Source organism: Neovison vison, chromosome X (genome assembly GCF_020171115.1).
Source record: "Neovison vison isolate M4711 chromosome X, ASM_NN_V1, whole genome shotgun sequence".
In the NCBI taxonomy this organism is placed as follows: domain Eukaryota; kingdom Metazoa; phylum Chordata; class Mammalia; order Carnivora; family Mustelidae; genus Neogale; species Neogale vison.
The window spans coordinates 58517875-58545387 of NC_058105.1; the positions used below are offsets into that span (position 1 = coordinate 58517875).

The window sequence follows — 27513 nt, forward strand, 5'->3', positions numbered from 1 at the left end:
AGACAAACCATAAGTGACTCTTAATCTCACGAAACAAACTGTGGGTTGCTGGGGGGAGGGGGTTTGGAAGATGGGGGGTAGGGTTATGGACACTGGGGAGGGTATGTGCTTTTGGGTAAATTGGAAGGGGAGGTGAACCATGAGAGACTATGGACTCTGAAAAACAATCTGAGGGGTTTGAAGTGGCGGGGGGGGGTGGGAGGTTGGGGTACCAGGTGGTGGGTATTATAGAGGGCACGGCTTGCATGGAGCACTGGGTGTGGTGAAAAAATAATGAATACTGTTTTTCTGAAAACAAATAAATTGGAAAAAAAAATAATAATATAATACTCATTCTTCTCAAGTGCACACGGAACCTTCTCAAGAATAAACCATATACAGGGTCAAAATCAGGACTCACCCGATACCAAAAGACTGAGATTATTCCCTGCATATTCTCAGATCACAATGCTTTGAAACTGGAGATCAATCACAAGGAAAAGTTCCGAAGGAACTCAAACACCTGGAAGCTAAAGACCACCTTGCTTAAGAATGCTTGGATCAACCAGGAGATCAAAGAAGAACTTAAACAATTCATGGAAAACAATGAGAATGAAGACACTTTGGTCCAAAACCTATGGGATACAGCAAAGGCGATCCTAAGGGGGAAATACATAGCCATCCAAGCTTCCCTCAAAAAAAATTCAAAAATCCAGAATACACAAGCTGTCTCTACACCTTAACGAACTGGAGAATCAACAACAAATCAAACCAACTCCACACATAAGAAGGGAAATAATCAAGATTAGAGCAGAGATCAATGAGGTAGAAACCAGAGATAGAGTAGAATGTATCAATGAAACTAGAAGCTGATTTTTTGAAAGAATCAATAAGATCGATAAACCACTGGCCACACTAATCCAAAGGTAAAGAGAGAAAGCCCAAATTCATAAAATTATGAATGTAAAAGGAGAGATCACAACGAACACCAAGGAAGTAGAAACAAGCATCAGAAGTTATTATCAACAGTTATATGCCAATAAGCTAAGCAATCTAGATGAAATGGATGCATTCCTGGAAAACTATAAACTCCCAATATTGAACCAGGAAGAAATTGATGACAACCTGAGTAGACCAATATCTAGTAACGAGATTGAAGCAGTGTTCAAAAACCTCCCAAAAAACAAGAGCCCAGTACCTGACGGATTCCCTGGGGAATTCTACCAAACTTTCAAAGAAGAAGTAGCACCTATTCTCCTGAAGCTGTTTCAAAAAATCGAAGCAGAAGGAAAACTTCCCGACTCTTTCTATGAAGCCAGCATTACCCTGATCCCCATACCAGGCAAAGACCCCACCAAAGAGGAGAATTTCAGACCAATATCCCTGATGAATATGGATGGTAAGATTCTCAACAAGCTCCTAGCAAATAGGATCCAATAGCACATTAAAAAAATCATCCACCATGACCAGGCGGGATTCATGCCTGGGTTGCAAGGTTGGTTCAACATTCACAAATCAATCAGTGTGATAGAACAAATCATTAAGAGAAGAGAGAAGAGCCACATGGCCCTCTCAATTGGTGGAAAAAAAAGCATTTGAAAAATCCAGCTTCCATTCCTGATTAAAATGCTTCAAAGTATAGGGATAGAGGGAACATTCCTGAACTTCATAAAATCTATCTATGAAAGACCCACAGTAAATATCATCCTCAATGGTAAAAAGCTCACAGCTTTCCTGTTGAGATCAGAAACACGACAAGGATGCCCACTCTCAACACTCTTGTTCAACATAGCATTAGAAGTCCTAGCAACCGCAATCAGACAACAAAGAGAAATAAAAGGTATCCACACTGGCAACGAAGAAGTCAAACTCTCTCTCTTCGCAGATGATGTGAGTGCTTGTATGGAACACCCAAAAGACTCCACCCCCAAACTACTAGAACTCATACAGCAATTCAGTAACGTGGCAGGATACAAAGTCAATGTACAGAAATCAGTGGCTGTCTTATACACTAACAATGAAAATACAGAAAGGGAAATTAGGGAATCGATTCCATTTACTATAGCACCAAGAACCATAAGATACCTGGGAATAAACCTAACCAAAGATGTAAAGGATCTGTCCTCAAGGAACTACAGAACACTCATGAAAGAAATTGAAGAAGACATAAAAAGACGGAAGACCATTCCATGCTCTTGGATCAGAAGAATAAACATTGTTAAAATGTCTACACTGCCTAGAGCAATCTACACTTTTAATGCCATTCCCATAAAAATTCCAAGGGTATTTTTCAAAGAGCTGGAGCAAATAATCCTAAAATGTGTATGGAATCAGAGGAGACCTCGAATAGATAAGGAAAAGTTGAAAAACAAAAATAAAACTGGGGGCATCACGTTACCTGATTCCAAGCTTTACTATAAACCTGTTATCACCAAGACAGCATGGTATTGGCATAAAAACAGAAACATAGGCCAGTGGAACAGAGTAGAGAGCCCAGATATGCGCCCTCAACTCTATGGTCAAATAATATTTGATTGGGAGGAGTCAAGATGGTGGAGAAGTAGCAGGCAGTGACTACTTCAGCTAGCAGGAGATCAGCTAGACAGCTTATCTAAAGATTGGAAACACCTACAAATCCAAAGGGAGATCGAAGAGAAGAACAGCAATTCTAGAAACAGAAAATCAACCACTTTCTGAAAGGTAGGACTGGCGAAGAAGTGAATCAAAAGCAATGGGAAGATAGACTGCGGGGGGAGAGTCCAAATCCCGGCTAGCGGCAGAGCAACGGAGCACAAAATTGGGACTCTTAAAAGTCTGTTCCGCTGAGGGCCATCGCTCCAGAGGCTAAACCGGGGTGAAGCCCATGCAGGGTTACAGAAGGATCGGGGGTGTCTGAGTGTTGCAGAGCTTACAGGTATTAGAATGTGCAAGCCGGCTACAAAGACAGAGCCGAGGAGTGAGCTCTCAGCTCGGGTTTACTTTGAACCGGTCGCAGGTTCGGTGAGCTAGGAGCGCGGCTGGAGGCCAGGGAGATGTGAGGTACTGGGCGCTGTTCTCTGAGGGCGCACTGAGGAGTGTGGCCCCGAGATCTCGGCTCCTCCAGGCCAGAGACCGGGAGGCTGCCATTTTCATTCCCATCCTCTGGAACTCTACGGAAAGCACTCGGGACAAAGGCTCCCGAAAGCAAACCCAAGCGGATTACTCAGCCCGGCCCCTGGTAAGGGCGGTGCAATTCCACCTGGGGCAAAGACACTTGCGAATCACTACAAAGGCCCCTCCCTCAGAAGATCAACAAGACATCTAGCCACGACCAAGTTCACCTACCAAGGAGTACAGTTTCAATACCAAGGAGAGCAGTGGAATTGCAGAGGAGAAGAAAGGAAAGCACGGAACTCATGGCTTTCTCCCCATGATTCTTTACTCTTGCAGTTAATTTAATTTTTTCTTCTTTTTCAATTTTTTTTCTCTTCCTCTGCTAATTTTTTTTTTTGCTTTTACCCTTTTCTTTTTTAAGGTTTTTTAAACTAATTTATCTAATATATATATATTTTTTCTTTTTTATATTTTTTTCTGTATTCGTTTTCTTTTTTTTTTTCTTTTCTTTTCTTTTTTTTTCTTTCTGAACCTCTATTTCACCCCCTTTCTACCCCCTCACGATTTGGGATCTCTTCTGACATGGTTAAAGCATATTTTCCTGGGGTTGTTGCCACCCTTTTAGTATCTTAATTGCTCCTTCATATACTCTTATCTGGACAAAATGACAAGGTAGAAAAATTCACCACAAAAAAAAGAACAATAGGCAGTACCGAAGGCTAGGGACCTAATCAATACAGACTTTGGTAATATGTCAGATCTAGAGTTCAGAATGACGATTCTCAATGTTCTAGCCGGGCTTGAAAAAGGCATGGAAGATATTAGGGAAACCCTCTTGAGACATATAAAAGCCTTTCCTGGATAAATAAAATATATAAAATCTAACCAAGTTGAAATCAAAAAAGCTATTAATGAGGTGCAACGAAAAATGGAGGCTATCACTGTAAGGGTAAATGAGGCAGAAGAAAGAAATAGTGATATAGAAGAACAAATGATAGAGAATAAAGAAGCTGAGCAAAAGAGGGACAAACAGCTAGTGGACCACGAAGGGAGAATTCGAGAGATAAGTGACACCATAAGACGAAACAACATTAGAATAATTGGGACTCCAGAAGAAGAAAGAGAGAGGGGAGCAGAAGGTATACTGGAGAGAATTATTGGAGAGAATTTCTGCAATATGGTAAAGGGAACAAGCATCAAAATCCAGGACGTGCAGAGAACCCCCCTGAAAATCAATAAGAATGGGTCCACACCCTGTCACCTAATAGTAAAATTTACAAGTCTTAATGACAAAGAAAAAAATCCTACAAGCAGCCCGGGAAAAGAAGTCTGCAACATACAATGGTAAAAATATTAGATTGGCAGCAGACTTATACACAGAGACATGGCAGGCCAGAAAGAGCTGTCATTACATATTCAGAGCACTAAACGAGAAAAACATGCAGCCAAGAATACTATATCCAGCTAGGATATCATTGAAAATAGCAGAGATAAAAAGCTTCCAGGACAAACAAAAACTGAAATAATTTACGAACACCAAACAAGTTCTACAGGAAATTTTGAAAGGGGTCCTCTAAGCAAAGAGAGAGCCTAAAAGTAGTAGGTCAGAAAGGAACAGAGACAATATACAGTAACAGTCACCTTACAGACAATACAATGGCACTAAATTCATATCTCTCAATAGTTACCCTGAATGTTAATGGGCTAAATGCCCCAATCAAAAGACACAGGGTATCAGAATGGATAAAAAAACAAAACCCATATATACATTGCCTACAAGTTTTAAACCCTAAGATACTTCCAGATTTAAAGTGAGGGGGTGGTAAAGAATTTACCATGCTAATGGACATCAGAAGAAAGCAGGAGTGGCAATCCTTATATCAGATCAATTAGATTTTAAGCCAAAGACTATAATAAGAGATAAGGAAGGACGCTATATCATACTCAAAGGGTCTGTACAACAATACGATCTAAGAATTATAGATAACTATGGCCCCAAGGTGGGAGCAGCCAACTATATGAACCAATTAATAATAAACTCAAAGAAACGCATCAAAAATAATACAATAATAGTAGGGGACTTTAACACTCCCCCTCACTGAAATGGACATATCATCCAAGCAAAAGATCAGCAAGGAAATAAAGGCCTTCAATAACACACTGGACCAGATGGACATCACAGATATATTCAGAACATTTCATCCCAAAACAACAGAATACACATTCTTCTCTAGTGCACATGGAACATTCTCCAGAATAGATCACATCCTGGGTCCTGAATCAGGCCTCAACAGGTATCAAAAGATTGGCATCATTCGCTGCATATGTTCAGACCACAATGCTCTGAAGCTAGAACTCAATCACAAGAGGAAATTTGGATAGAACCCAAATACATGGAGACTAAACAGCATCCTTCTAAAGAATGAAAGGGTCATCCAGGAAATTAAAGAAGAATTGAAAAAATTCATGGAAACAAATGATAATGAAAACACAACATTCAAAATCTGTGGGACACAACAAAGGCAGTCCTGAGAGGAAAATATATAGTCGTTCAAACCTTTCTCAAGAAACAAGAAAGGTCTCAGGTAAACAACCTAATCCTCCACCTAAGGAGCTGGAGAAAAAAACAAGAAAGAAAGCCTAAGCCCAGCAGGAGAAGAGAAATCATAAAGATCAGAGCAGAAATCAATGAAATAGAAACCAAAAAAACAACAGAACAAATCAACGAAACTAGGAGCTGGTTCGTTGAAAGAATTAATAAGATTGATAAACCCCTGGCCAGACTTATCTAAAAGAAAAGAGAAAGGACCCAAATAAATAAAATCATGAATGAAAGAGGAGAGATCACAACTAACACCAAAGAAATACAGATAATTATAAGAACATACTATGAGCAACTCTACGCCAACAAATTGGACAATCTGGAAGAAATGGATGCACTCATAGAGACATATAAACTACCACAACTGAACCAGGAAGAAATAGAAAGCCTGAACAGACCCATAACCAGTAAGGAGATTGAAGCAGTCATCAAAAATCTCCAAAGAAACAAAAGCCCAGGGCCAGACAGTTTCCTGGGGTAATTCTACCAAACATTTAAAGAAGAACTAATTCCTATTCTCCTAAAACTGTTCCAAAAAATAGAAATGGAAGGAAAACTTCAAAATTCATTTTATGAGGCCAACATCGCCTTGATCCCAAAACCAGACAAGGATCCCACCAAAAAAGAGAACTACATGGACGGGACTCAAAGACATTACGCTGAGTGAAATAAGTCAAGCAGAGAGAGTCAATTATCATATGGTTTCACTTATTTGTGGAGCATAACAAACAGCATGGAAGAACATGGGAAGTTAGAGAGAAGGGAGTTGGGGTAAATTGGAAGGGGAGGTGAATCATGAGAGACTATGGACTCTGAAAAACAATCTGAGGGGTTTGAAGTGGCAGGGGTGGGAGGTTGGGGTACCAGGTGGTGGGTATTATAGAGGGCATGGATTGCATGGAGCACTGGGGGTGGTGAAAAAATAATGAATACTGTTATGCTTAAAATAAATAAATTAATATTAGAAAAAAAGAGAGAGAACTACAGAACAATATCCTTGATGAACATAGATGTGAAAATTCTCACCAAAATTCTAGTCAAAAGGATTCAACAGTACATTAAAAGGATTATCCACCACGACCAAGTGGGATTTATTTCAGGGCTGCCAGGTTGGTTGAACATCCACAAATCAATCAATGTGATACAACACATTAATAAAAGAAAGAACAAGAACCATATGATATTCTCAATCGATGCTGAAAAAGCATTTGACAAAGTACAGCATCCCTTCCTGATCAAAACTCTTCATAGTGTAGGCATAGAGGGCACATACCTCAATATTAATATGAATTTTTTTTAAGATTTTATTTATTTATTTATCAGAGAGAGAGGGCGAGAGAGCAAGCACAGGCAGACAGAGTGGCAGGCAGAGGCAAAGGGAGAAGCAGGCTCCCTGCAGAGCAAGGAGCCCAATGCGGGACTCGATCCCAGGACGCTGGGACCATGACCTGAGCCGAAGGCAGCTACCTAACCAACTGAGCCACCCAGGCGTCCCCACATACCTCAATATTAATAAAGCCATCCATGAAAGTCCCACTGCAAATATCATTCTCAATGGAGAAAAATTGAAAGCTTTTCCGCTAAGGTCAGGAACATGGCAGGGATGTCAATTATCACCACTGCTATTCAACATAGTACTAGAAGTCCTAGCCTCAGCAATCAGACAACAAAAGGAAATTAAAGGCATCCAAATCGGCAAAGAAGAAGTCAAACTATCACTCTTCACGGATGATATAATACTGTATGTCGAAAACTCAAAAGACTCCACTCCAAAACTGCTAGAACTTGTACAGGAATTCAGTAAAGTGTCAGGATATAAAATCAATGCAAAGAAATCAGTTGCATTTCTCTACACCAGGAACAAGACAGAAGAAAGAGAAATTAAGGAGTAAATCCCATTTAGAATTGCACCCAAAACTATAAAATACCTAGGAATAAACCTAACCAAAGAGGCTAAGAATCTATACTCAGAAAACTATAAAGTACTCATGAAAGAAATTGAGGAAGACAAAAAGAAATGGAAAAATATTCCATGCTCCTGGATAGGAAGAATAAATATTGTGAAAATGTCTATGCTACCTAAAGGAACCTACACATTTAATGCAATTCCTATCAAAGTACCATCCATTTTCTTCAAAGAAATGGAACGAATAATCCTAAAATTTATATGGAACCAGAAAAGACCTCGAATAGTCAAAGGAATATTGAAAAAGAAAGCCAAAGTTGGTGGCATCACAATTCCAGACTTCAAACTCTATTACAAAGCTGTCATCATCAAGACAGCATGGTACTGGCACAAAAACAGACACATAGATCCATGGAACAGAATAGAGAGCCCAGAAATAGACCCTCAACTCTATGGTCAACTAATCTTCAACAAAGCAGGAAAGAATGCCCAATGGAAAAAGGACAGCCTCTTCAATAAATGGTGTTGGGAAAATAGGACAGCCACATGCAGAAAAATGAAATTGGACCATTTCCTTACACCACACACAAAAATAGAATCAAAATGGATGAAGGACCTCAATGTGAGAAAAGAATCCATCAAAATCCTTGAAGAGAACACAGGCACCAACCTCTTCGACCTCAGCACAGCAACATCTTCCTAGGAACATTGCTAAAGGCAAGGGATGCAAGGGCAAAAATGAACTATTGGGATTTTATCAAGATCAAAAGCTTTTGCACAGCAAAAGGAAAGGAAACAGTTAACAAAACCAAAAGACAATTGACAGAATGGGAGAAGATATTTGCAAACGACATATCAGATAAAGGGGTAGTGTCCAAAATCTATAAAGAACTTAGCAAACTCAACACCCAAAGAACAAATAATCCAATCAAGAAATGGGTAGAAGACATGAATAGACATTTCTGCAAAGAAGATATCCAGATGGCCAACAGACACATGAAAAAGTACTCCATATCACTCAGCATCAGGGAAATACGAATCAAAACCACAATGAGATATCACCTCACACAAGTCAGAATGGCTAAAATTAACAAGTCAGGAAATGACAGATGCTGGTGAGGATGCGGGAAAAGGGGAACCCTCCTACACTGTTGGTGGGAATGCAAGCTGGTGCAACCACTCTGGAAAACAGCATGGAGGTTCCTCAAAATGTTTAAAGTAGAAATATGCTATGAGTCAGCAATTGCACTACTTGATATTTACCCTAAAGATACAAATGTAGTGATCCGAAGAGGCAGTGCACCCAAATGTTTATAGCAGAAATGTCTACAACAGCCAAACTATGGAAAGAACCTAGATGTCCATCAACATATGAATGGATAAAGAAGATGTGGTATATATACACACAATGGAATACTATGCAGCCATCAAAAGAAATGAAATCTTGCCATTTGTGACAACGTGGATGGAACTAGACGGTATCATGCTTAGTGAAATAAGTCAATCGGAGAACGATAACTATCATATGAACGCCCTGATATGAGGATGTGGAGATGCAACATGGGGGGTTAAGGGGGTAGGAGAAGAATAAATGAAACAAGATGGCATTGGGAGGGAGACAAACCATAAGTGACTCTTAATCTCACAAAACAATCTGAGGGTTGTTGGGGGGAGGAAGGTTGGGAGAAGGGGGGTGCTGTTATGGACATTGGGGAGGGTATGTGCTATGGTGAGTGCTGCAAAGTGTGTAAACCTGGTGATTCACAGACCTGTACCCCTGTGGGTAAAAATATATGTTTATAAAAAATAAAAAATTAAAAAAATAATAATCTTTGACAAAACAGGAAAAAATATAGAGTGGAAAAAAGACAGTCTCTTCAGTAAATGGTGCTGGGAAAACTGCACAGCTATATGTAGAAGAATGAAACTCGACCATTCTCTTACACCGTACACAAAGATCAACTCAAAATGGATTAAAGACCTCAACGTGAGACAGGAATCCATCAGAATCCTAGAGGGGAACATAGGCAGTAATCTCTTCGATATCAGCCACAGCAACTTCTTTCATGATATGTCTCCAAAGACAAAGGAAACAAAAGTGAAAATGAACTTTGGGGACTTCATCAAAATCAAAAGCTTCTGCACAGCAAAGGAAACAGTCAACAAAACAAAGAGGCAACCCACAGAACGGGAGAAGGTATTTGCAAATGACAGTACAGACAAAAGATTGATATCCAGGAACTATAAAGAACTCCTCAAACTCAACACACACAAAACAGACAATCATATAAAAAATGGGCAGAAGATATGAACAGACACTTCTCCAATGAAGACATAAAAATGGCTATCAGATACATGAAAAAAATGTTCATCATCACTAGCCATCAGGGAGATTCAAATTAAAACCACATTGAGATACCACCTTACACCAGTTAGAATGGCCAAAATTAGCAAGACAGGAAACAACATGTGTTGGAGAGGATGTGGAGAAAGGGGAACCCTCTTCCACTCCTGGTGGAAATTCAGGTTGCTGCAGCCACTTTGTAACAGTGTGGACATTCCTCAAGAAATTAAAAATAGAGCTTCCCTATGATCCTACAGTTGCACTCCTGGGTATTTACCCCAAAGATTCAGTTGTAGTGAAAAGAAGGGCCATCTGTACCCCAATGTTTATAGCAGCAATGGCCATGGTTGCCAAACTGTAGAAAGAACCAAGATGCCCTTCAATGGACAAATGGATAAGGAAGATATGGTCCATATACACTATGGAGTATTATGCCTCTATCAGAAAGGATGAATACCCGGGGCGCTTGGGTGGCTCAGTTGGTTAACGCCTCTGCCTTCGGCTCAGGTCATGATCCCAGGGTTCTGGGATCGAGCCCCATGTCGGGCTCTCTGCTCCGCAGGGAACCTGCTTTCTCCCCTCTCTCTCTCTGACTGCCTCTCCGCCTACTTGTGATTTCTCTCTGTCAAATAAATAAAATCTTTAAAAAAAAAAAAAAAAGGATGAATACCCAACTTTTGTAGCAACATGGACGGGACTCGAAGAGATTGTGCTGAGTGAAATAAGTCAAGCAGAGAGAGTCAATTATCATATGGTTTCACTTATTTGTGGAGCATAATAAATAACATGGAGGACAAGGGGAGATGGAGAGGAGAAGGGAGTTGAGGGAAATTGGAAGGGGAGATGAACCATGAGAGACTATGGACTCTGAAAAACAATCTGAGGGTTTTGAAGGGGTGGGGGGTAGGAGGTTGGGGAACCAGGTGGTGGGTATTAGAGAGGCCACGGATTGCATGGAGCACTGGGTGTGGTGCAAAAACAATAATACTGTTACGCTGAAAAGAAATAAAAAATTTTAAAAAAATGAAAGTAAGGGGATGAAGAACTATCTCTTACGTTAATGGATGTCAAAAGAAAGCCAGAATAGCCATACATTTATCAGACAAACTAGATTTTAAAGCAAAGAGTGTAAGAAGAAGAAGGGTATTATATCAAAATTAAAGGGTCTATCCATCAAGAAGATCTAACAATTATAAATATTTATACCTCCAAATAGAGCATGCAAATATTTAAGTCAATTATTCACAAAAACACTGAATCTCACTGATAATAATATAATAATAGCTGGGGACATTAACACTCCACGTACAGCAATGGACTGATCACCTAAGCAGAAAATCAACAAGGAAACAGTGGTTCTGAATGAAACACTAGACTGATGGGCTAAACAGATATATTCAGAACATTTCATCCTAAAGCAGCAAAATACATAAATTCTTTTCAAGTATGCATAGAACATTTTCCAAAACAGATCACACACTGGATCAAAAATCAGGCTTCAACAAGTACAAAAAGACTGAGATCACACCATGCGTAGCTTCAGAACACAACACAATGAAACTTGAAGTCAATCACGAGAAAAAATTTGGAAAGACAACAAATACATCAAGGTTAAAGAACATCCTATTAAAGAATGGCTTAGCCAGGAAATTAAAGAAGAAATTTTAAAAAATGAAAACACGACAGCCCAAAACATTTCAGATGCAATAAAGGTGGTCCTAAGAGGGAAGTATAATATAGCAATACAGGCCTACCTAAGGAAGGAACAAAATTCTCAAGTGTATAACCTAATCTTATACATAAAGGGGCTAAAAAAGGAACAGCAAATAACTCATAAAGCCAGAAGAAGAAGGGAAATAATAAAGATTAGACCAGAAATAAACGTTATTCTGATAAATAAACGTTATACAGATGAATGAAACTAAGAGCTGGTACTTTGAAAGAAGTAATAACATTGATAAACCGTAGCCAGACGTATCAAAAAGAAAAAAGAAATGACTGAAATAAATAAAATCATGAATGAGGGAGGAGAGATCACAACCAACACAAAAAATATAAACAATTTCAAGAGAGTAATGAAAAATTATATGCCAACACGACATCTGGGAAATCTGGGAAATCTGGAAGACATGAACAAATAATTAGAAACATACAAAATACGAAAACTGAAACAAGAACAATTAGAAAATTTGAACAGACTCATAGCCAGCAAACAAACTGAATCAGCAATCAGAAGTTTCCCAGCAAACAAAATGCAGAGCCAGATGGCTTCCCAGCAGATTTATACCAGATATTTAAAGTAGAGTTAATATATATTCTTCTCAAACCATTCCAAAAAAGCAGAAATGGAAGGAATACTTCCAAACATTCTACAAGGCCAGCATTTCCTTGATTACAAAACCAGACAAAGACCCCACCAAAAAGGAGAATTACCCACCAATATTCCTCATGAACATGGATGCAGAAATTCTCAATAAGATGCCAGCAATTCACGTCCAGCAGTATATTAAAAGAATTATTCACCACAGTCATGTGGGATTTATTTCTGGGCTTCAGGGGTGTTCAACAATAGCAAAACAATCAATGCAATATACCACTTTAATAAAAGAAAGGATAAGAACCATATGATCTTCTCAATAGATGTAGAAAAAGCATTTCACAAAATGCAGAATCAATTTTTGATAAAAACCCTCTACCATGTAGGAATGGGGCAACATACTTCAGCATCATAAAAGCAGTATACAAAAGACCCACAGCCAATATCATCATCAGTAGGGAAATACTGAGAGCTTTTCCTTTACAGTCAGGAACAAGACAGAAATGTCCAGTCTCACAATTGCTATTTAACATAGTTACTGGAAGTCAGCCTCAGCAGTCAGAAAACAAAAAGAAATAAAAAGCATCCAAATCGGCAAATAGTCAAACTTTCACTATTTGCAGATGACATGACACTCTGTGCAGAAAACCCAAAAGATTCCACCAAAATATTAGTAGAACTAATACATCAATTCAGCAATGACACAGGTTATAAAATCAATGTACAGAAATCTGCTGCATTTCTATAATCCAATTATGAAGCAGCAGAAAGACAAATAAAGCAATCAGTCCCACTTATAATTGCAACAAAAACTGTAAGATTCCTAGGAATAAACCTAACCAAAGAGGTAAAAAATACCCTGAAAACTACAGAACACTTATGAAAGAAACTGAAAAGTAGAGAAAGAAGTGGAAAAACATTCCATGCTCAAGGACTAGAAGAACAAACATTTTAAAAATGTCTATAGTACTGAAAGCAATCTGCACATTTAAGGCAATCCCTATCAAAACACCACCAGTATTTTTCACAGAGCTAGAACAAACAATCCTAAAATTTGTATGGAAACACAAAACACTCAAAATAGCAAAAGCAATCCTGAAAAAGAAGAGCAAAGCTGGAGACCTCATGATTCCAGACTTTAAACTATATTACAAAGTTGTAGTCATCAAGACAGTATGGTACTGACACAAAAACAGATCTGAAGATCAGTGGAACAGAAAAGAAAGCCAAGAAATGGACCAACAACTATATGGTCAATTAATCTTGACAAAGCAAGAATATCCAATGGAAAAAAGTCTCAGGGTGCCTGGGTGGCTCAGTCAGTTGGGTGTCCAACTCTTGATTTTGGTGCAGGTCATGATCTCAGGGTCATGGTATCAAGCCCTGTGTCAGGCTCCATGTGTAGGCCCTGCTTAAGATTCTCTCTCTCCTTTTCCCCTTCCCCTTCCTCCCTGCTAGTGTTCCCACTCAAAAAAAAAAAAATCTCTTCAAGAAGTGATGCTGGGAAAACTGGGCAGCCATATGCAGAAGAATGACAGGACTAGTTTCTTACACCATACATAAAAATAAACCCAAAATAAAGACCTAAACCTAAGACAGGAAACCATCAAATTCCTAGAGGAGAACACAGCAGAAACCTCTTTGACCTGGCTGTAGTAACTTATTATCAGACACATCTCCAGAGGCAAGGGAAACAAAAGCAGAAATGAACTATAGGGACTTCCTCAAGATAAAAAACTTCTGCACAGCAAAGGAAACAATCAAGAAAACTAAAATGCAGCCTTCAGAATCAGAGAAGATAGCTGCAAATAACATACCCGATGAAAGTTTAGTATCCAAAATCTATAAAGAAATATCCAACTCAATACCCAAAAAACACACACAGTTAAGAAATGGGCAGAAGACATGAATAAACATGTTTCCAAAGAAGACATACAGATGGCTAACAGGCACATGAAAAGATACTCAACATCACTCATCATCAGGGAAATACAAATCAAAACACAATGAAGTACTACTTCAGACCTGTCAGAATTGCTAACTTTAAAAACACAGGAAACAACAGATGTCAGCAAGGATTTGGAGAAGGTGGAACCATGTTACATTATTGGTGGGAATCCAAACTGATGCAGCCATTCTGGAAAATAGTATGGAGGTTCCTCACCAAATTAAAAATAGAGCTACCCACAACCCAGAAATTGCACTACTAGGAATTTACCCAAAGAATACAAATACCACTACTAGGTATTAACCCAAAGAATACAAAAGTACAGATTTGAAGGGGTACATGCACCACAATGGTTTTTTTTGTTTGTTTGTTTTTTTCTTTTCTTTTTCACCGCAATGTTTTTAACAGCATTATCAGTGGCAGTCAAAACATGAAAATAGCCCAAATGTCCATCAATACACACACACACACACATACACATACACACACATCTCCTTTACATATAATCTATCTAATCTATCTATATCTGCATGGATGCAAGAAAAAAAAAAGAAAATAGAAAAAAAGGGACAAGCCAGGAAACAGACTCTTAACTCCTGAGGACAAACTGATGGTTACCAGAGGGGAGGTTGGTGAGGGACTGGTGAAAGAGCTGTTGGGGATTAAGGAGTATACTTGTTTTGATGAGCACAGGGTGTTCTATGGCAGAGCTGAATCACTGTGTTGTACGCCTGAAACTAATACAACACTGTATGCTAACTGTACCAGAATTGAAAATAAATAATAAAAAAGTAAATACTGTAAACCATCATATTAGAAATGAGAGGTGACAGGAGAACACTGTAAAACTCCTACCAGGTTTGTTACTCAGTGACAGGTTTTGTAAAAATTAAAATAGGGGAGAAATTAGAGACTAAACTCTGATTTTAACCTATCTAGTTATATATATTGTATACAGATATTGTATATATAGTGTATATATATTGTATATAGATATACTGTATATATCACATATCTATATTGTTTATAGGTAACCTATATACAATAGAAAGAGCTTGGACTTTTTTATTTGAAAAAGCTAGGCTATGAATACATCTCTACTCCTCATAAGCTACATGACTTTGGGCAAGTTACTTAAGCTTCCTGAGTCTCAAGCTGTTCATTGTGCAATGATTATAATTACATATGCACAAGAGTTGTTTGTTTTGTTTTGCCTTTTGGGTGAGAATTGAATAACACAGGATATATTTATAACTCTTAATACCACAGTAGGTGCTCTGTAAAGGGCAGATATTATCATTATTTTCTACTTCCTTATCTCTGAATTGGTCTTATTTCCTTTGCAGTAAAACAATGGGTAGTAACAGTCACATTGTACAGACAGATAATCCTGTATAACCTAGTGACTGCTGAGTTTCTGTGAATACACTACTAAATGGTATTAAACACTGTTACCTTCTCATTGATTACAATAAAACTATGGGAATATTTGCCTAGAAAGTACAACTGTCACTATTTGGTCTCACAAAGTACAAATTGCCAGTATCTAATATTAAAAAAAGTTATTAGTATTATAATTGGTGTTATTTTATTATTTCATGCTGAATGTTCTCCTAGTAGCTAAACTAAATATAAGTGATGGTGGAAACTAAGACTGATGGGGGTAAATAGCACAAAAAATGGAAAGATAATATTTCTTCTATGTAGATATGACTCATACTTATAGCCTTACTTATAGTCTATGTAGATATGACTCACACTACAGAACCTAGAAAGGCACACTTTCCACCACCTAATTGCAAAGCTCACATTAATAAAGTGATATTAAATGCTTCACTCACCCAACCCACCAGTGCTACTCCACACTCCTATATGCAAAGATTGGTATTATGAACAATATGGCAATTAGAAAAAGTCCCAAGTATACCAGTATCTCATAATCTATAAAGATATATAGACTACAGATATGAGAAAGAAAAAACATTTATAAAGAAAGCACTTACATAAGTTCAAACTATACCTAATAATACTACAAAATAACTTAGGAAAAGAATGAAAATAAAATTGAATTATTTCAAACTAACCTGAGGTGGATTCTGATTTTGTCTTTGTTTCAGAGCTGAGTTCTGCTGGCAAGGAAACTGAGTATTTCAGGCTGTCAGTTGTTTTTGCAGGTATTTCTAGTGTGGCAGAATTTCCTAGCTGTTTACCAAAAAGATTTTTCCTTCGTAAGTAAATCATTTTGCCAAAACAATAAAACATCCTAAAAACGTATAGTATGCAAATATACTACGTCCTTCATCTCCTTTCATTCTCTTGACCTCTGTCAGTGACTCCTATTATAAGCCAATCCCTCACCCCAACCAATGAAACTCAATGTCTACCTTTTTGGTCCATTTAAACTCTACCTTAGATTTTTCTTTAGGTTTAGGAAGTGATTCTTCTTTGTTGCTTTTTGTCCGCAATGATTTAACTGCTTCATAAATTTGCTGGCTTACAGTATATGCCTTTTCCCCAGTTACCTAATTAAAACAAGAAATGAATCAAATAAGATGTATTTTTAAAAGTCAAAATAACAAATATCAGAAAAATTATGTCGGGAATTTTATGTGAACACTCAGGTCAGAATCAATAATAAAGATATAAATCTTTAGATCATGTAACAGAAAACCCCATTTTTTTCAATCTTATATGAAAAATCATTTGCCTCATGTAAAAGGCTAAAAAATGTAGAGCTGAGACAACACCAAGAGTGAATCCTAAAGTAAACTATGAATTTGGGTGATGATGTGTCAACGTAGGCTTATCAATTTTAACAAATGTACCATTCTAATGGGGGATGTGGAAAACAGACACGGATAATGAAGGATGCTAAGCATATGTGGGAACGGGGTGCAAAATCTCTGTACCTTCTGTACAGAAATCTCTGTACCGTCTGCTTAATTTTGTTGTGAACCTAAAACTGCTCTTAGAAAAATAAATTCTTCAAAATGTATAGTTTGCATTCATACTGCAATATGTGAATTTAAAACTATGCCTATTTAACAGAAGTTTGGGAAAGACAGCTTGAGATAATAAACTAAGAAAATAAGATTCTAAGATGCTACAAAGTTAATACTTTTGTTCAAATTTTTATGGTGCTTTCCCCTGTCAGAAAGTATTAATGCATTTCTCCACAGAATAATATTCTCTTTTGGTAGAAGCATAAAATACAAAATGAACTACAAACACACCAAAGCAAAGGCAAGGATGATGAGTGACTTCCTAAAGCTGCTGTTACTTTCAGATTTCTTTCCCTTTAAAAATCTCCTGATTCCTTCTTTCTATTCTTTCCCCATCCTTTTGTTCCCTATGGCTAAAGTAATTTCACCTATGACTTTTCAAGTTTTAAAGAGGTTTTGGAAGATTTTCAGGATTATACTTTTTATAAACATGAACTTAAAAATTTTTTAAAACTGTGACTTTCTTGTTTAAAATAGAATTTTTTTTGCTAAGTATATACTTACACTTAAGAAAAATAAATCAATCCACTAATATAAAGTCTTCTTCCTCCCCAAAATGTAACTTTGGTCACAGCTGTGTGGCTATCGTCCCTGAGATTTTCCTCTCATATGTGCATTAGATACATACAGACAATATTTTAGAACAAATGGAATGTTGATATCTATTTGGATCTACCAAAAAGGATGAGGTAGATTTTAGATTTATATGCACTGATATGGATTTCCATGATGAACCATTAAATTGAAAAGACAAGATTAGAGAACAGATTATACTCTACAATCTCAATTATGTTTTAAATTAAATTTTATTTTTTATTTTTTTTAAGATTTTATTTATTTTTTTGACAGACAGAGATCACAAGCAGGCAGAGAGGCAGGCAGGGAGAGAGGAGGAAGCAGGCTCCCTGCCAAGGAGAGAGCCTGTCGCGATCTGGATCCCAGACCCCGGGACCACGACCGGAGCCAAAGGCAGAGGCTTTAACCCACTGAGCCACTCAGGCCCCCCTTAAATTTTAAAATAAACCACACACATATACACTTAGCTTGTTTCCTTTTTTCAAAATACAAATAGGATCACACTATACATATTGATACTTGATATTTTAAAAACTTAGCAATTTGTCAGAGATGTTTCCATATCAGTTTATATACCTGTAGATCTCCTTCTTTTATATTAGCTACACAGTAAGTATTCACAATGAATAAACCACAGTTAGTTTAATAAATTCCCTATGTTGGGGAATATGGGATTTTTTTTTTTTTGGACAATTATAAGCATGCTGTGATTAGCATTCTTACACATAAAACTGGGACCACACATCTTTTTTTTTTTTTTCCAATTTATTTATTTTCAGAAAAACGGTATTCATTATTTTTTCACCACACCCAGTGCTCCATGCAAGCCGTGCCCTCCACAATACCCACCACCTGGTACCCCAACCTCCCACCCCCCCGCCACTTCAAACCCCTCAGATTGTTTTTCAGAGTCCATAGTCTCTCATGGTTCATCTCCCCTTCCAATTTACCCAAAAGCACATACCCTCCCCAATGTTCATAACCCTACCCCCCTTCTCCCAACCCCCACACATCTTTGTGGTGTTTCCTTGGTACAAATTCCTGGATGTGAAATATCTGGATTATAATCCAGATATTTCACATCCAGGAATTTGTACCAAGGAAACACCACAAAGATGTGTGGTCCCAGTTTTATGTGGGCGCCTGGGTGGCTCAGTGGGTTAAGCCACTGCCTTCGGCTCGGGTCATGATCTCAGGCTCCTGGGATCGAGTCCCGCGTCGGGCTCTCTGCTCAGCGGGGAGCCTGCTTCCCTCTCTCTCTCTGCCTGCCTCTCCATCTACTTGTGATTTCTCTCTGTCAGATAAATAAATAAAATCTTTAAAAAAAAAAAGATTATATGCATTTTAATTTTTAATAATATTGACACATTGCCTCCATAAAGTCAGCGATATAATGTAGTAATTTATACGCCCAACAAAAATGTTTTACTACCCCATTTACCAGAAGCAGTATTATTATGAGTCTTTTAAATCTTTATCAAAGTGAAAGACTCAAAGCCAATCTCTAAATGATCTTTAAATTTGCATTTATTTGATTGCTGATAAAGTTAAGAATATTTCATTTATTAGGCCATTTATGTTTCTTATTTTGTGGATTGCTTGTGTATTACTGTCTTCATTTTCTTTTCTTTTTTTTTTTTACTTTCTTCATTTTCTTAGAGGACATTTATATTTTTCCTATCAATTTATAGGAGTTCTTAATATAGAAAGGCCATTATTTAGTCCTTTGTTATAGATGTTGCAAATATTTTTCCCAGTTTTGTATTTTCCATTAACTTTGTATATATTATATTGTGATCAGAAGAAATACATTTATTTTGATGTAGTAAAATGCATTAATTTTTTTTGATGGCTTCTGGATTTTAAGAGGGCCTTTTCTATCTCAACATCACTGAAATATTTATCTTCTTTCTTCTAATATTTTTACAGTATTATATTTTATGATCTTTAGTCCACCTGGAATTTATTTTTGCATGACAACTGGTAAAGGTCTAAGATTTTTATCCAAAAAGCTAATTACTCCAACACATGTCTGAAATAACCAATCCATCCTTTCTTTACACACTGATCTGAAATGCCACCTTTACTATACCCTCCCCCTATTCCACAATGTATACAAAGACATACTTGATATATTTGTTTTTGGACGTTCTCTTGGGTTTTTTTTGGGGGGGGGGTCTATTTTATTGTCTATGCTAGCACAGTTACCAGTACATGGTATATGGTCAACACATACTGGATGAATGAATGTCATACTCCCTACAAATCCAGGAATTCTGTAAGAACCAAATTAAACTTATAAATTTGGGAATATATGCCATATGCCAATATTCAGTCCTTTCATCTAGAAACTAGATATGTATCTAAATGCATTTAAACTTGTAAAAATGTCTTTCAGTAAAGTTTAGTAGTTTTAAATAAATATGTCTTAGAACATTATTTGACAAGTTTATTCCTAGATATTTTATAGTTTTCAAAGACAGATTACTTGAGGTTCTTTATGTAAGTTAATAATGAAAACAGTGTGAGGAAAATCATAAAAAGCAAAAAGTAATCCCATCTTGAAGTACATTTCCAAAATGGTGAATAACTGGCGTGTAACTTCTATTTTTCAAAGACCTTTCTGGACTATCATTTTGTGAATTTTTTTTATGTCATAGACCTCAGAGGATTTCCTAAAAGTATGGACCCTTTCCTTAAGAAAAATACCCATATAGCAGACGAGCTCTTACCTGATACCCTTTGAAGAGATTTGTCTGATTAACTAAAGATGTCTTAAAAATGTATAATAAATAATGTTCATAGAATGCTGAGTATTCATCGATAGTAGGTACTCTCAAATATGTCTAAGTATTGTCTTTCACAAGTGATCTGTACACTTACCAAGAATCAGTTGTATTTATTTCTAAGTCTCTATATCAGTTTTACTATAACTTAAAAAATTAAAATATAACATAATAGGATGAAATATGAGTGTGAAAAGAACTGTTGCCTACAGGAAAGTTAAGTAAAATGCTTTGTAAAGACTAAAAAATGACTTACCTAAATTAATTAATTAATAATTAATTAAAATAATCACTCAAATTAGAGGTAGGCAAAGTCAACTGTTAAAGGCTGGAAGAAATAATAACAATTTAAGAGGATTCTGCACTCATATTATTTTAAAAATGTTTTCAGTGTTCATTCTATTTTAAGGAGATCTAAACTGAAAACATTAGAAGATATAAATGGCTAACCATAAGACAGATGTTATGGATCTTCAACTAGGAGACCCATACTCATAGAAAATACCTACTTCAAAAGAGAGAAAACCAGACACACAATTGGTTATAATTTGAAATAAAATATTTAAGGTCTGTATTTATGATTTTTAAAATCTTTCTACTTTAACATTTTTAATTAATTGGTAACTACTGGTCCCAACAATATCAAATTAGAAGGCATCTATTCTATATATAAAATTTTTCATAGTTTTGGGTGGTGGAGTCACTCTGAAGTCTATCACTGATCTCAGGTTAAGAATCCATGTTACATATGTATTAGAATCCATCAGTTATTACACATGACATTGTTTGATGCCAGTCAAAGAAAAAGCAAGGGTCTCTAGGAGTTTCAGAAACAATCAGTATTTAACCATAGAATAACTTTCAGGAAATCATACTAATATCTTTTATCATAGAAATTTTTATCTGAAGTTCAGGAATTCCTTTATTTTCCTTCCGTCAGAGTAAAATTAAGTTTAATACTTTATTCTTAAAATTAAAAATAAGATGTGGGGCGCCTGGGTGGCTCAGTGGGTTAAAGTCTATGCCTTCAGCTCAGGTCATGATCCTAGGGTCCTGGGATAGAGCCCCACATTGGGTTCTCTGCTCATCAGGGAGCCTGCTTCCTCCTCTCTCTCTGCCTGCCTCTCTGCCTGCTTGTGATCTCTGCCTGTCAAATAAATAAATCAAATCTTTTAAAAAATTAAGATACATACTACAAAGTTATCCTGTTATTGTGAAACTGTATCTGCCTATTCACCCATCTATCTATCTCTATATACGCATAAAGAAAGGTCTCAACAACATTCTACCAAATGTTAACACTGATATTTTTCTGGATAAAAGAATTCCAGGTGGTTAATTGCTTTTTCTTTCCTATACTTTTCTATAATGTTTAAATCATTTAAGGACAAATAGTAACGAATTTTATTTAAAAAACATTAAGGCATTACTCTAAACAAACCAAAAGATTCAGTGGCAACATTACACATTGAGAAGAGAAATGGGATAGGGAAGCAGGATACCTGAAACTCAATAGAACCCTGGACAAATCAGTCACTGTGAAACTTTCCTGGGCCACAGTTTTCTTATCAGTAAATGAGAAAATGAGGAAGTTGAATGTAATAAGTGCGCAAGTTTCAGCATGAATAGGATATGAATTTAAGTCGCTAATTCCTATATAAGAAAGATTTATAAAAAATAAGTTTATCATTTTGGATCAAGTGTCTCAACTATAACAAGATTTAATGAATAATGCTCTCTTTGCTATAAACTTTTATACATTGATCACTTTACAAACTACATAGAGCACTATATCCTTGTCATTCTTAAAATACTGAGTAGACAGTTTATATCAATAATTAAGGAGATGTAGTAGTGAGAACACAAGTACAGGAAATTCTTCTGGCAACACTACATAATGCTTCAAGTGTGAGGAAGAAATGTTAAATGTTGGTAATTAAGGAAAGAAGGAAAGGAAGAAAATACCGCATCACCCAAAGCTCTCCTTCTTAATCTAAATATGAATTAGAAGTAATATACTGTCCCACACTGTTCAAATCATTGGTGAATGTTTGGATTTGCAGGTAAGCTCACAAGAAAAAGACAAAAAGCTGTAATACAGACTCATGGAAAATGTTACTTAGTTCTAGGTGGTATCAAAATTGAATTTGTATATGATTTTTATTTTTCCCTTCAGAAGCCTCTGTCATCTACCAATTTGCTGATTCTTTTTTTTTTTTTTTAGATTTTATTATTTATTTGACAGAGAGAGATCACAAGTAGGCAGAGAGAGAGAGAGAGTAGGAAGCAAGCTCCCCGCTGAGCAGAGAGCCCGATGCGGGACTCGGTCCCAGGACCCTGAGATCATGACCTGAGCCGAAGGCAGGCGCCCCCCAATTTGCTGATTCTTATACTAATCTAATGAACTGACAGCAGCCAACAGGTATAATTTTCTGTTAATTAAAAACTGATTTTCACATAGCTCAGCAATGGAGTGGCATTTCCCCCCATAAATTCTAACTCAGTATCTCTAAACTGAATCTTAAAAGCAGCATTAATATCACTGAATTATATTTAAACAAATTAATCCTATTTATTTGTGATGATCACGTAATTAAGAATGGCATTTACCATCCTGAAATGAATGTGATTTTGCCAAAGTAAGAGCTGATGCTCACTATATTTCTCTGAAAATTAAATGTTGAAGATACTTAGGACATTTAAGTATTGTCACTGTAAGGGTTTGAATAAATATTGAAATGTAGCTATCACTTAAAAGGAACTTACCTTTGCAATTATTACTGACTGAACTGGGTAGCAAACAGTTGCTCCTAAAGTGGCCAGCCCCAGTGGATAAGCAATTTTCTTAAACCTAGAACCTATGAAATTCAAACAAACTATTAAACTCCAAACAGATTCTAGCAGAGACCTGATGGTTTAATAACTTTAATGTTCTCTTTGTTCCTCTTCAAGTCATTACCCTATGTCAATTTATTCTTTAGATAATAATACTAATCAAAATGGTAGCTAAAATATTTTTAAGGATCACAATTCGATGCCTTAGTTGTCATGTCCAATTTTAGAATAATATTCTCAATTTAAAATTGATAATTAGCTACACAAAGGGAATTGATAATTTTCTTCTTTTTAAAAACTAGGGTTTTTTTTCATGTGCTAAGAAAATCAAAGTTGTAACCACATTTTTTTCAAGTATCTAATAGGGCATAATAATATAAAAAACTGATCAACTACCATACTTGTGACACCATGTTAAAGGGAAATGGACTCTTACTACATATCCTGTTTTGGTTAAGTCCATAGGAACATGAAAGATTGAAGTAACTAATCAGTTAAGGACTTTAAAAGGAATATAACTCCTTCATGTCACGGATTTAAAACACAGAAGTAGTAATTTAATAACTGCAGGTAATGAAATTTTGGAAATGTTGGAAATGTGCTCATTTCCAAAAGAGTATCTAAGAGACATTTTCAAACCTTTTAAAGATTTATTTATTTTAGAGAGAGAAAGCATGAGCAGAGGGAGGGGTAGAGGGAGAAGGAGACAAGCAGACTCTACCTCCCTCCTTCCCCCTAATGTAGGGCTCAATCTTACAACCTTGAGATCATAACCTGACCCCAAATCAAGAGTCAGACATTTAACTGACTGAGCTACCCAGGAGCTCCCAAACCTTTTTTTTTTAAACAGCAAAATCCTTTTTAAAAAATCTTCCAAATATAATCTCACTAGTAACTTCATACAGCCATAGCTTAGTTCCAACAGACCACTGGTTCAAAACAGTATGTATCCTAAATGCTTGAATGGGTACCTTGGACTCTTATGAGCTGGGCATTTAGATGCTGGGATTTCTAACGGGGTAAGTACTTTTACTCTGAAACACCTCTTACAACCCTTATTTTAAAAATGGTACAGCCTAATTGGTATATCAGTAAAGGCTAAGGTGAAAAAAAATAACTGACAATGTTTGCAGGCAATTTTAATGAAAGATAAAAAAGATAGAAACAAGAGCTATTTCTGTGTCTGGTTTACCTATCTGAAGGAGGCCTACAGTCATGTCTACAGGACTGAGCTTTGGTAGAGGTGGGTAGGTAGGCTGCTTCAACCTCCAATTTAGCTTTCCTTTGGGTTTAGACTGGTTTGTGTGGTACTGTGAAAGAGGGTCTAGATTTGTTAAGACATATCATAAGACAGAAAAAGCAAACATGTCTTAAGTTGCTCCTTTACTCAGGTCCTGCTCACTATTATTCTAGTATCTATAGTTTGATTCTTGATTTTACTGACCTAACATCTCGTAATGCAAGTTTCCTTGACTTAGCCAAATTCCCCTAACTGTGCTGCTCCTAACCTCAGAAAGTAGCATTTTCCCCCTTGATGTGTCATTTTAAATATTAAAAAAGACTTACATTCATTTTCTCTTTACCTGATATGAAGGGTCAGTTTAACAAAATATAAATTTCATTTGGATTCAATAGCTCTACTCCCTTAAGTAGGAAAGGACTCTAGACACAGCCACCAACAAGTTATGTACTATGAAATCACTGAGTGATTTCCCTTTTCTGGACCTCTATATGTAGCTAATGGGGTTAGGCTAAATCAACAGCTTTCAAATATTTTTTGACCATGACTCAGAAAAAATTTACATTATGACCTATGACCTATTTACATACACACACACACACACACAAACACTCCATGGAAACAAAACTTTCACAGTATTTGCCCATATTAAGTACAGAACACTCTGACATTTGCTGTTCTCCTCTATTTTATTTCTTTAATAAAATGTCTCCTGAGATTCACTATGCTTATTTCATTACCTAATAATAGGTTGAGATCTGCAACTTGAAAAACAGTGGGTTATTCTAGCTCTGAAATTTAGAAACAATGTGAATGACCTAAGAAACATTCTTTTGCAGGTGGATTATGAGTTTCTTACTGAAAATTGATTAGTATGTTCTTCTTTGAGTTTTATATGCTACAAAGAGTAATCTTGGTTTTCAATTTTTTTTCCTAATAAGTAATTTATAATATGTATCCACGTGAAAGTTGCACAGAGTGTTAGAATTAAAAATGATAAATCAGGAGCCATTAATATTAGCTATTGGGAGACTTCTAGGTCTATTAGGATGAGATATATGGACCAGAGCTAGAATGTTGGAATGTTCTTATAATTCACCAAGGTTTTATATCCAATTGGGTATACTTGAGTTGAGACTATGTTAAGGACTAAAGCTGGGCAAACAAACCATAAGGTATGATATTTGATTCCAGACTGGTTCAGAGCTATGACTTTGAAGCACACATAATTTTGTTTGGGGGCAATAATTGGCAACTGAGTCGTGGACAGAAGATGAATGGAAGGTGATCAAATGGCTACTGACCAGAGAGCCATACCAGCTTCAGTAAGGAGGAGAGCCAGGAATGCCTACTGAGAAGAATTTGCATACTCAGAGGTAGAAGATAGGAAAATACAAAATTTGCTTTGTGCTTATGAAAGATAGTTATATAATAGTGTGAAGAAAGTGTTCACATAGTAGTTCAAGACTGCCATTATTAGAAAGGCTGCTTGTAAAGCTGACTCTTGATTGGCATCTGGGGACTTCACTGGTAAATAGTTCCCTACAATGATAGAAAACATTCTATGAATGATAAGAGTGATGCACTGTGCCTAAACCATTTGTTGAAATAATACGGTTTATGCTACTTTCTTTCCAGTATGGAATTCTGGACATGCTACAGACTGTGTTTAGGTGATCAGCTGCTAATAATAACCTTGACTGCTCAGTCTTTAATGAGCCTCCTTGGCCAACAACATCTTAACATGTATTGTCATAATTCATTAGAGGAGGAATTAAATACATCTTATATGACTCCACTGGAAGAGGATCCTTAGAAGCCTGTACCTAGTTTCTTATAAGCTTTTTGCCCCATTTGCCTTTCTTATAAGCTTTTTGCCCCATCTGCCTTTCCCCTTTTCTTATTTTACATTGCAGTGTTTCACTGTGACTACAGGTTGAGTCTTCTAAGTCTTTCCTACTTAACCATCAAACCCGTGGGTGGTCTTGGGGACCCTCTACAAAAGTGGTAGAGTGAGAACAAATGACAAAGTTCATAGAGATACAGGGTAAAAGAGGGAAAAAAGAAATCAAGCTTATCAAGCTTCATGTGCTGAACAAGTTGCCTACTTTCGCAAACTCCATTCTGAGGTGGCTGATGTCAGTTCTAAGAACTCTGGTCAGGATGCAGGATGAAATTATGAGAGAATAAAATATTTTTCTGATACCAGCATCTCTATCTCAAATCCTAAATATAGTCCCCAGAATATGGATGGGCATCAGAAAGCAGAGAAAACAAGTTTGAGTGGTTAGCACACACTTTCACATTAACATAAAACTCCCAATGTCTTTTTTTTTTTTTGATAGCTAGAGACTGAAAACCTTTAAATATTTTTTTTAAATTTTTAAGTTTTATTTATTTATTTGAGAGAGAGAGAGTGAGAGAGAGAGAGCATGAGCAGTGGGGAGGGGCAACAGGAGAGGGAGAAGCAGACTCCCTGCTTAGCAGGCAGCCTGATGCAGAGCTCAATCCCAGGACCCCAGGATCATGACCTAAACCAAAGGCAGATGCTTAACCAACTAAGCCACCCACCCATTTTCACCCACCCTTGAAAATCTTTTTAAAGGGAGAGAAGAAGACGGCGGCAGAGTAGGAAGACTCTAGGCTCACCTTATCCCACTAACACAAATAGATAACAATCAAATCATCCTAAATACCCCAGAAATTGTCCTGAAGACTGACAGAGCAACTTCTACAATTAAAGGGAAAGAAGGTTGGAAGTATGGGGATGTGGTTTAGGGGAGAAATGGATCCTAGCAGTTGCAGAGGAGAGGGACCCGTGGTCTAGAGAAGGGTGAGACAGAGAGGAACACACAAGGAAATGGGCAAGAAGGTTTCTCTAAAGC

The 27513-nt window shown here is 36.8% G+C and overlaps 1 protein-coding gene across 2 annotated transcripts in view; it reads right to left on the minus strand.

Moving 5' to 3' along the window:
• APOOL (apolipoprotein O like) overlaps positions 1-27513 on the minus strand; it is a 155178-nt gene that overhangs the window by 21991 nt on the left and 105674 nt on the right. For both annotated transcript variants that reach the window (XM_044235131.1, XM_044235132.1), the window contains exons 6-8: positions 23320-23411; positions 16598-16711; positions 16274-16391 (exon numbers count right to left, since the gene is read on the minus strand). In XM_044235131.1, coding sequence (XP_044091066.1) covers positions 16274-16391; positions 16598-16711; positions 23320-23411 — 324 coding nt within the window. The remainder of the gene's footprint in view (positions 1-16273; positions 16392-16597; positions 16712-23319; positions 23412-27513) is intronic.